General features: G+C 43.6%; 1 protein-coding gene across 1 annotated transcript; it reads left to right on the top strand.

Moving 5' to 3' along the window:
• The first annotated feature begins 1,211 nt into the window (after positions 1 to 1,211).
• On the top strand, positions 1,212 to 2,158 carry TMEM158 (transmembrane protein 158). The gene has a single exon (XM_040433092.1). The coding sequence runs from the start codon at positions 1,226 to 1,228 to the stop codon at positions 2,150 to 2,152; it is 927 nt and encodes a 308-aa protein (XP_040289026.1). The 5' UTR covers positions 1,212 to 1,225; the 3' UTR covers positions 2,153 to 2,158.
• Positions 2,159 to 12,140: the final 9,982 nt, after the last annotated feature.

The following is a 12,140-nucleotide window of genomic DNA, read 5'->3' on the forward strand; positions in this document are numbered from 1 at the left end:
GAACCCTTATAGAAAAAATTAACCTTTTCCAGTGATCATCTTGGGCACTGCACCACCACTAGGGGGAGCTCAGTGCATGGGAATCTATGGAGTTACAATTGGCTGAAATGGAAGTTGTTATCATCTGTTTGCATTAAGCTCCCTCTAGTGGTGGCTGCATGAAAGTGCAGTGTTTTCATATTGAAAAGAGAAGAAGGAGTTTGTTAGCAGGCCCACCTCCCCCGGGCAGCTAGCAGTCACGTGATCTGCCTCCAATCATGGTACGCCACTGGGCATAGGTGTTGGAGTTGAAGTTCAAAGCAATCATAAGCATTCTGCCACACAAGTTGATGAAAGCATTAATCTCTACCACAATGTTATGTGTTAATGCAATACGTGATAATAGCTGTAATAGTGCAATTGCGCAGAAGGGAGGGGCTATTGTTGTGATGAATAAGTCTATGTACATTGCAGAAGCCTGTAGACAGTTGGCAGATACCAATGCCTATAGGAAACTGCCAAGGGATCCCACCGCTGTATTTAAAAAGGAGATTAATGGTTTTTTGGAAGACAGTAAGGACAACGGCATTATTGATGCCAAGACTGTAAAATCCCTGAGTAGTTTGTATCCCAAGATTCCGGTCCTTTACCTGCTGTCAAAGGTTCACAAGACTATAGATTCCGCTCCTGGACGTCCAATAGTGTCCAGCACTGACTCGCTGCTGCAGCCTCCTGCGATCTATATGGACTCTTTTTTTGCAACAGATTGTAGGTGGTTTTAACACGTCTGAAAGACACAAATGATTTTTTGGATAGGATTAGAGATGAGCGAATTTCAGGTTATGAAATTCGTTCACGCTTCGTTTACTGGTAAAAGGTGAATTGCGTTATGGATTCGGTTGCGATTATAGAGGTAAACTAGATCACGCTGCTTTTCCCTTTAGCAAAGTCAATAACAAAAACCTTCTGACTATTCAGGGTTGCACTGTGTTAAGGAGTATCTCCTGCTCCCTAGTATTTTGGAAGTAAAAGGTACAGATAAGCTGTATCTCACCATTCTCTAATCATCTAAAATCCAAAGCTGAGAGAAGGAGGAGGAGGAGGAGGGGGAGGAAAGCAGCAGAGGGAGGATGACTTGGAGGCAGTGTGGAGCGCGGTTCCAGGCATCCTTTTCCACGCCCGTGTGAGTTTCAGTCTTTGTGTCTCCTTTCAGCGAACCATGCAGCCTCCTGTATAACACTCTGCCATGAGGGTGCTGCGCCTGTACCCTCCAAGCAGCCTGCTCCAGGGGCTTGTGGCTTTGCTGGTCATCTGCATCCAGCCTCCAACCCTGGGATGGAACCAACAGGGTCACACTGAAGAGGATGTCTTCTTGCTTCCTATTAACTCCTCGAGCAAATCTCTGGCCAACCTGGGTTTTGACCTGCAAACTGAAGAGAACACCCCTGTTGAGAGTGTACAAAAACTGAAGGCTACCCAGACAGGACATACCAAGAGCCTGCCTTCTTCTCCTCCTTCTCCTGTATCTTCTTCCAGCAGCACATGGGATAACGGCAGAGAGACTTTGATTGTGTCTCCTCACCAAGAGTTTCATCCCTCCCAGTCTCAGCAGCAGGTGTCAACTCACTGCAACATCAGTGTGCACCGGCTGATGCTCACCTCCCTTCTAGTTCGCTGGGGTCGCCAGCTGGGCTTCCAGTGTGACCTGTTGCTTTTTTCTACTAATAACCATGGCAGAGCCTTCTTCTCAGCTGCCTACAATCGTGCTGTCTCTCCAGTAATCATTGAGCATCTAGGGGTTTCTGGGGCCCAGCAGGAATTTCGCCTCTGTGTAGGGTGTGGATGGTCAAGAAACAGAAGGAGTGGTCACCTTAGGCATCAACATGCATCTTCAGCTGCATCTTCTACTTTTTCTTTCCTTTCATCCACAGACCCTCATAATTCTTTACAAGGGGAATCCCTGAATTTCTGCTGCCTAGATTTTAGTTTAGAAGAGCTGAGAGGGGAGCAGGGCTGGCGAATGAATCGGAAGCCCATTGAATCCACTTTGGTGGCCTGTTTCATGACTCTTGTTATCATTGTCTGGAGTGTTGCTGCCCTCATCTGGCCAGTGCCTATTATTGCTGGCTTCTTGCCTAATGGTATGGAACAGCGAAGGACAAGCAGCAAATAGCATTTGCACTTTAAATGGCATTCCATTTTATGACAGTGATTCGATTTTTGCGTAATGTGCTGTGGAAAATTTCCTTTACGGTCAGTTTTGTATTTCCTAAGACATGTAACTTAATACTGTTTAGATCATAGATTTGGGGAAAGTGACAGGTATAATCAATTTTGTCAGTTGTGCTTAAGTGAATGTATGAGCATACACCATTATGAATGTATACCTCTAAATACGCACATTTTATCTCAGACTAAAGGGTTAATTTCATGAAAAAGATACGGTATATCACTGCAACTTACTTATCAAAAAACCTCTGGTGCCAATGGTTATATGACTTCTAGTTCACAGAGACAGTTCTGATGTAGAAAAGCTGACAATGGTGTCGACTATAATCAGATTTTGGAATTGTGAATTATTTAATATATTAATTGTTACAATATTTTATTTAATTAAAATATTTTTAAACATTTTAATATTAATGAATGAAAGACCTTTAAATACATATTGATAGTGATATTCACATATCTGAACTCGGTTTATTCTTATCAAGGCTCTATGGTTTGATAATAGTTATACAATATCAATATTCAACGTAGAGTATTGTTTGATAACCGAGGTTCCCGGAAATACGGTCAGAAATTCAGCCGAGCACAGTACTGTTGTATGTGATCTGTCCCTTTTACAGAAGAGATGGCAAAATGATTCCCACCAGGTTAAAACATCTTAGCCACCATACAATGCTAGGCTAGAATTGTAGGATGCCTCAACCTCATCTCCACCAAGACTCTTTGAGGTAGGAATGGGAGTAGGGATTCCCCGGATGTGGAGACATTTGCCAGGTGTTCCCCCGTGGTGACAAGGTTGGAGATTACTCATGTAGCATATGGGAAAAATAGTCAAATGTATAAAGTATTGGGTACTGGGCATAGATGACACATGGGGATTCACATACGTACTTGGCAATCTTGTGAGTCCTTTAGAATGTGTATAATCTTAAAGACAACCTATCGGCGGGAGAGTTAGACTCCACAAAAATGTATTTTATAACTATAACTAATAATAAAAAAAAATAAATAATAAAAACAAGATTGCAACCTATCGATTCACGAGATCTTGTGGCAGTGAAAAAAGGAGCGCTATTAAATATAGCATAATAATGCTATATATTTTTATTATTGATATTTAAAGGGAGTCTGTCACTAGCATTTCACTTTTTTAACCCTTCCCACAGCTCCCTAGCATGCTTACTGTTAATAAAAACGTTACCTCTGGCATCAATCCTGGACTTATAGAACCTAAAATCTGCGTCGTTAGCCGGCGCATGCGCAATAGTTACTGTGATGCCGTACAAGGAATGGGCATCGCAGTGCGCATGTGCCGGCCAAAGGAATGAGTGCGCCGGCGCGGGATATCGGCAGCATAACAAGTTAGTACAAAGGCGGGCAGAGGGTAGGAAGGGGCGGGGGGAGGCAATGAGAAGGCTGAGCAAGCAGGGCACCTAAGAGAGTAACGCCGGCCCTGGGCACTTGCGAGCCCTCATTTGCATATCTTATAAAGATCATTTTGGAGGGTTCTATAAGTCCAGGATTGATGCCAGAGGTAACGTTTTTATTAACTGTAAGCATGCTAGGGAGCTGTGGGAAGGGTTAAAAAAGTGAAATGCTGGTGACAGACTCCCTTTAACTATCAATGAAAAATGGGGGGCCGCTTCTCTAACTTCATTTACTTTTGTTATGATGTTATAGTACCTATTTGTTTTGTTTAATCAGAAACTACACAGAAACATGCTAGGTATGTACAAACCATTAAAGCCGCATCACACGACCGCGTGATGGCCACGCTCGTTTTGTAGATCGCAGAACGTGGATCCGCAAAACACAGACCCTGGCAGTTGCACCCTGTATTGCGTCAATGGAAGTCAATGGGTCCGCAATCCCCAAGATGCGGCCAAAGATAGGATATGTCCTATCTTTTGTGGTGCGGAAGCATGGACCCGGAAGGGCTTCCATGTGTTTCCTTGTCTGTGCCTTCACGCCACAAAAGATATAACATATCTGTGGCCGCATCTTGGGTCAACAGGTCCAATGTAGGGTGCACAATGACGGTCGTGTGAATGCGGCCTAAAAGAATTGTTCAGGACTAATTGCTTTGTAGCTGAAGCCTACATCCTGCCTCAGTAAGTGGAAGATTCATACTTGGCCCCAGTGTGTCCGCGTTCCGGTCCCTGATTTTGTTTACATGGTCACATGCTCCACTGCAGCCAATGACTGGCTTCAGTTGTGATGACTGCCAGCAACAGAGCTACACAGAACAGCTAATCGATGTTGGATGCCTGTCGATCAGCTAGTAAGGATAGGATATAACTTTAAAAAAAGGCTCGACCACCCCTTTAAGCAAAAATAAAAGGTGTAAAGCACAATTTGTGACATTTTGAAGCCCGAATTCTGAGACGCAGGGCTTGATACATTCTGCCCTTTAACTTTTTCCTGTCACTGACTGGAAACCTCCCCAATAGCTGAGCAGGAATTCTATGTCGGGATTTTCTTCCCTGTATGAACAGGACGCGTTCTCCAGAAAATGCTAACAATTTCTACAATATAGAAGTCTCTACTCTGGAGAACCTTTACATGCTGCCAGCCTTCCTCCTTATTTGAATTAGCATGCGCTAAAATCTTAATAACTGTAATTTACAATAAAATGTTCTTTCAGTCACTTAGGCTGGGTTTACACAGGACGTTTTTATATGTTTTTGTTCCTTTAAAAAAAAAAAAAAACACCATCGGAAAAACTGCATGTGGATGAAACCAATATTAACATAATGTTATAGTGATTTTATCTGTTGAAAAAAATACATGCAGTTTTTCCCGTGGCCTTATTTTGTTCAGAAACTGTGAAGCTGATGTAAAAGGTGTCAGACTGAGGAGGCAGCTGATTCGGAAAATAAAATATGGCATTGGTTTGATAGACAGATGAATACTAATGTCTTTATTATGGGGGTACTAATCGCTGAAGATGGCCTTGCTTATGTCTTCATTATACAGAAATCATGTTTAACACTAACTGCAAACAGTACAGGTAATGTCTTTATCGCTCCTAGCATACAATCTACATACTTAAAGAAGACCTATTACCTCTTCCGACTGTTTTAGTAACTACATGCATTCCCCATGTAAAAACTATTCTGGTGCATCTGTTCTTATGACTCTGTGTTCTCTATTATTCCTACTAGAAGTTTATGAATGAATTGCCTTCTGGATACTACCAGTTGGGAGTCTGTCCCTACACAGCACTTATTAGGTAGTGTCAGACTTTTTGCCCCCCCCCCCCCCAACTGGTAACTAATTCATTCATAGAATTCTAGTATAAATAATAGAGGAGGGGCACAATATAGAGTCACGAAAATTGATGATCCAGAATGACCATTTAATATAGAATACAATGTTAGGAGTGGTGACAGTTCCTTTTTAAGGTTAACATTTTACTTTAAAATGAAGATCTACTTTTAATTAGCATTGGTTATACACACATCAACTATAAAATCCAGCATCTTTCCGATATATTAGAATTTTGCTACCTACAGGCAAGCTGCTGTTGACAGATTTGTTTTTTGTGCTCAGTAATTCACATGACATGCATTTGTACGTTATGTTATGCACAGAAGTATAATGGACCTTGCACCATTTATACCCACAGTCCATTTACAGTAGTACACTAATCACAATACTAAACATAATAAGAATGATAGATCAGTCAATAGCAGCCTGTTGATGGTTTCCATGTAACAACTGGAAATCATTTCTACGCAACACAGGTCAAATGAAGTGAAAAATCTGTAAAAAGAAAAAGAAAATGGTTATGATACTCTAATAATGATTGTATAGACCAAGGATGCCCAAGCTGCGGCCCTCCAGCTGTTGCAAAACAACAACTCCCAGCATGCCCGGACAGCCTACAGCTATCAGCTTACGGCAGGGCATCATGGGAGTTGTAGTTTTACAGCGGCTGGAGGGCCGCAGGTTGAGCATGCCTGGTATAGACAATGTTAACCAAAGATAGAGCCTCCCTTTAACAATCACTAAATGTATAGCAGTGTTTCCCGTTCTCAGGCTGCCTTTACACTTGGAAATCCGTGAAATGTATCACATCCTTTAATAAAATGCAGTAACAGTTCACAGGATGGTTTGGGACGAAAGTAAACAGGATTTCATATACATTTGCCAGACTGTGATTCCTTTGTTGAAGGATGTTTAGGCGTGAACTGTTGTAGAGGAAAAAAAATGAACTTTGTATTCTAAGCGAAATCCATTTTCATGATTCATTTTGACATTTACTGCTGTACCTTACATAGGAGAAGACAATCAGTCACTCAGAGCAGCAATTTATAAAGCACAAACCATAGTTTAAAAGGTTCCAATTATTTGACTGTAGAGGAGACCGCTGTAGAACTCAATTAAAATTGATTGTACATTAATACAGTAGTAGGGCTAGTGTGACATTGCAGAATTTTCCTCGCTGTTGCATATTTATTGTATATTTGCTACTTTAAACTATATACCGGAGTGTTCTTGGGGTCTTTGGTCCCACACAAGTTTGCTTCTTTCAGAATGGGGATATTGTTACTTGAATAAAGACTTTATTTAAAATAAATTATACTTTTTTCCAATTATTACTTTGGAGTCATAGGGTTTTGTGAAGAGTGATTGATAAGGATACATATTGCTTCATAAAAATAAAAGGCTAAGAATTAGGTCTCCTAATAAGTTACCAATGCTTCCCATAAGGGCCCATTAACATGGCGTCCTTTGCCACCGGAATTCTGGTGCCGATTCCACGCCAAAATTCTGGTTGCTGAGCGGTGTCTACCTCCTATAGATTTCAATGGGAAGCCATGCTGGAGTTCACGTGCCTGGGGGTTTAAAGCTGCAACCGTGCCAAGAAAGGACACATCGGTTTTTGTTGTGGTGTCTGGACAGATGCTACTGGAAGACAAGGTGGGTATCAATTCGTGGATTAGCTTCATTCAGTGGGACTTAACCACAAACGGGCAAGTGGCTTTCAAAATAAATAAAAAAATGGCAGAAATCACAGCAGTTTCGTACACAGAGTACACGGTGGATTTTGAGAGTTAAAATCCACTATGTGAACATAACCTAAAACAAGAAAAAAGGAGAGAGTGTGGCGCTCATCTAGGGTAATATACGGTAAACAGTAAAAACAATGCTCACCCATTTGACACAGGCTTCTGTACCAGCATATCTCAATATTTAGCTAGAGGTGACCACAGCTGCAAAATCTCCAAATTCACCTGATATCCCAATAATGTCTATCAAATTCTTACAAAAAAAAATTCTTACTTGGTGTTCTGCAATATGTGGACTGGAAAAACATGTAGTTGGGCTACAAGAGTTCTGAAGAACTAAATGCTTCATTGATATGATGCAATGCGTTTCAAGAACTGATGGAGACCGTGGAACAAGGTTCAAATGCGTAGTATTATATGATGAAAGCATTCAGTTCTCCTGAGCTGTAGTAACCCGACTCTACATTACTCTGGTGTATACATGGTGGTGCTCCAAGTAAGAAGTTTTTTTAATGGCTTTGTTACAAAATATATAGTGATTTTGCAGCAGGCACCTCCCCCCAGGGCCCTTTAAGAGGAAAAAAAGTACTTGTTTTCATGACGCCAGTTGCAGTGAAGCAACAAGGGCACAGGGCCCCTTTTAGTGATACTGTGGATGGTATCCAGGTGTAGGAATGCCAAAGTGGCGTAGGGTGGCCTAAATGTCCCTAAATGTTGGTGCATGTGCCACGGTGCTCCTACCTGGATACGCTGGACCCCAGGCATTGGCTCCGAAGCAATGAAAGGGGGGTTGTTGATGAAGGGAATGATGTCCAGCCCTTGTAATGAAGTTCAATAACAGATTTAATTGAATAAGCGTTTCTCCAACAGTTTCAGGCTTTGTCTTGGTTCCCAGAAGGAGTTAGCATTAACTCTGGCAGGCAAACACACTCAGCTCTGCTGCGCTGACAAGCTTACTTTGCTTCTGTCTTTAACTAATACCAGGGAATCTATACCCCCTGGCTTCAGAGGCTTCAGGCTTTGGCCTCTGTGTCTAGCAGAGCTGAAGGTGCTCTAGCTGGCTTAGGGAGTACATGTCCAGCAGGGACATGGACCTGCTTCCTTCCCCAAGCACGGGGTACTCTCCACTGACCTCTAACTAACTAAACTCCAACTTAGAGGGAGAGAAGAGAATGGAAAGAAGGTTGCATCCTCTGCAAAAGTAGCTCTGCCATGCTTGCTGCCACCTTCTGGTGAACCAGGTACATTACAATAAACAGTTTCAAGAAATAGGAAATGCACAGTGTGATGGTCCTGCAATAAATACACAGAATTACATTAGGTTAACCATAGGAGACAGTAGCAAGGTGCAGAAATGGTAATGCACCTCTGGGGCGTTACAATTCTATCCAATAAACCTGAAGAAGGCACATTATATAGAAATATATATAGAAATCCAAATTGAATGTAAATTGTGCAGAATAAAGGATAGGTTTTGATTTCCTGATAATGCCCTACATCTGTGATTTCAGACAATGAAGGGCCAAAATGAATTTATGACCTTGCAAGCAAAAACATAAAAATGCAAAAATCGAGAATAAAAAACAAAATAAACCATACATCATTGAACATTTTGTCTGATTTTGAACATGTAAAAGCATCAATTAATCACTGGGTATTACCATTCCCCTTGTCAGTGGGAATTGACAGGAGGAATAGTAACATCAATTTGTCAGTATCAGTTTCTAAAAGTAATAAGACAAACATACAGCAGAGTTCTAAGAAAAGGTGCCTAAGAATCATTATTTTATAAGAAATGCAAATATCTATTAAATCATACATGATTGGAGAGCTAAACCTACAATGATCGCCAATAGTCCCCAATAAAATATCCTACCTAATAAAAGCCCTGTGTGCCTGCGCTGTGTCCATGCGTGTGTGCCAAGCATGTGCTCCCAGGCTCTTTGGGAGTTCTATGAACTCCAGGATGCAATGCTGCAGCAGGTACGGGGCCATTCTCTGCCCCGTGCGCAGGTGTGAGCAGTGCGTAAGGGTGTCCGGTAAAAGATACACTGTCGCAGGCGGCGGTTGCAGGGCCCGGATCCCGGGTTGTTAGTTGGCTGCAGAGGAAGCCGGAGGGGGAGGAGGAGGCACGGCGGAGCTGGGCACAGCACGCATGCACAATTCACTAATTTGCACACACGCACACAGGGATTTTATTATAGAGGATATATATCTACTATAATAAAAGCCCTGTGTACATGCTCAGGGCTGCGTGTCCGTGCGTGTGTGCCGATAATTGAACTGCGCATTCGCAGCGTCCAGTCAACACATGGCGCTCCATACCACCCACACCAGAGTGCCGACCAATCACTGCCGCCCCACACGCAGCCACGCCGCCCACACCAGCGTGCACGGAGCAACCAACCAATCATCACAAGGTGCTCTGCAAGCCGCCCACACCTGCGCACCGACCAATCACCGCCGCCGCTCGCAGGTTATGGTGTGCTCTCCACGTCCGAGTGCCGCCATTACTGTTCGTGCATCACACAGCCGCAAAGTCCTAGCACTCTCAGCCACAGACAGCAGCCGCTGCCAGCAGTCTCAGCACCACCAGTCAGTGCCAGCCGTCTCAGCACCACCAGTCAGTGCCACCAGTCACAGCAGTCTCAGACAGCAGTCAATGCCACCAGTCACAGTACCAGCAGTCTCAGCCACCAGTGAGTGCCAGCTGTCTCAGCTAGTCACTGCCACAAGCCAACAGTCACCGTGCCAGCAGTCTCAGCCACCAGTCAGTGCCAGCCATCTGTCAGTGCCACCAGTCACAGTGCCAGCAGTGTTAGCCACCAGTCAGTGCCAGCCATCTCAGCCATCAGTGGCATCTGCCACAGCCATCAGTCACAGTGCCATCAATCTCAGCCATCTATCAGTGCCACTAGCCACAGCCACAATGCCAGCAGTCTCAGCCATCAGTCAGTGCCACTAGCCACAGCAACCAGTCACAGTGCCAACAGTCTCAGCCATCAGTCAGTGCAAGCCATCTCAGCCATCAGTCACTGCCAGCAGTCTCAGCATCACCAGTCAGTGCCACCAGTCAGTGCCAGCAATCTTAGCCATCAGTGAGTGCCACCATTCACAGTGCCACCAGTCTCAGCCACAGCCAACAGTCTTGGCCACCAGCCACAGCCACCAGTCTCAACCACCAGTCAGTGCCAGCAGTCTCAGCCACCAGTCAGTGTCAGTGCCATTTAATATAGACTGTTCCTACTAATGTTTATATAAGCACTAATGTTCCAGCGCCCGTTATTGTAACGGGCTTAATGTCTAGTACAAGAATATTTTATTGGGGGAAATTCTTGTATATTTTATTGGGGACTATTGGCAGCCATTGTAGGTTTAGTATTCTGAGTTGCTAGGCCCCTGTGTTGCTCAATATGTTCGGAGGTGCTTTTGGTAAATGATTGGAGAGCTCACAGGTCCTCTTTAATATTCCATGATAAATGTACTATTGCTATGACAGTCACAGGTGTTTTCTCTATGGGAAAAATCTCAGACAAAACATAACCTTTTGGGATTCCTTGAGGATTGGATTTGAGAAACACATATATTCATGTTTACATGAAACTAGCCACCTTGTTCTTCCTAACTGGGAGAGGAAATGTTTTTTAGAATTGGTAGTAGGGGTGGGCGATATGGCCTAAAATCTATATTGCGATATAATTTTAAGCATGTGCGATATGCGATATGCAGTACGCAGGCCTGCAGGGTATAGCGACTTAGGCAAACGAGGGTTGCTATGGGTTACTCACAGTTTTTAGGATGACCCTGGGCAGCACACAGCAGTGATGGAGAGGCTGGCACAGAAGTCCTCTGGGGCACTCTCTGTATATGGGGACCAGGCCTGATGGTGGGTGAGGTGCCCTGGATGTTGCAGATGTTTAATGTGCCTAGGGCAAGGTCCCTTCAAGGTTCGTGACGCCAGTGCCTGTAACGGTGGCACACCGGTTGGTAGTAATAATAAGTGAGAAACACGTTGTTGGGGTGAACCAAACTTTCTTTACTGGAAACAGTTCAACTTTATACAATTTGAATTCAGTTCCACTTTGCAGCAGTAATCAATAGCAGGCTTTACATAAATGGCAGGTAATGTTCTTTGCAAGATACTCAGAGGGTAAAATCAACACTCACAGACCAGGCTGCACTATTCCTCAGATATCCTGGCTGTCTGTATCCCAAGGCCCGTATGCCCTAATGCTGGCTTTTATCCTTGGTAGCAATCGTCCTCAGGTATATATCCCTTGCTTTAGTTTAATGATCCTTCTGCCCTTCAGCTTACTTGACTAGCTGGAACACTGGCTCTGCTCTGGCTAGGGAGCAAACTCTTCTCTTGGGGTGAATCTTCTGAGCTAACAGGGGCTCAATATCCACAGGCAGGCTGATCTTCACACTCACTAGCCTCCTGGTATCAACTAGAAGCCTGGGCTGTCTAGCTGCATGTCAGGATGTGGCCCTCAGCTTCTCTCTGGCTAAGGTGCACACTCCCTTCTGTCTCTACACAGACTCCTGACTACACAGACTAACTACTCCCTGTCTGGTTCTGAATATATATACTAGGGGCTCCCTAGCTCCCTCTAGTGTCTAGGATGCTAAACTACACCATAATAGGCCTGCTGCACATATCACAGGGAAAATACACATAAAATACATATTAAAATGTACTGTGAAATACACTGCCACTGTCCCACAGGAGGTGGAGAACAACGTGGCCTAATTGACCCTTGTGTAGTGCCCACATTTACCTAGTGGGACACTACAGATATATATTGCGATATATTGTTTTCTATATTTGGGGGGGGGGTTTAAACTTTTTTTTTACTTTTTATTTAATAACTATTAGCCTCCTTAATGGCTAGAACCCTTGTCATATTCACCCTAATA

The sequence above is a fragment of the Bufo bufo genome, chromosome 5, assembly GCF_905171765.1.
Source record: "Bufo bufo chromosome 5, aBufBuf1.1, whole genome shotgun sequence".
Taxonomy (NCBI): domain Eukaryota; kingdom Metazoa; phylum Chordata; class Amphibia; order Anura; family Bufonidae; genus Bufo; species Bufo bufo.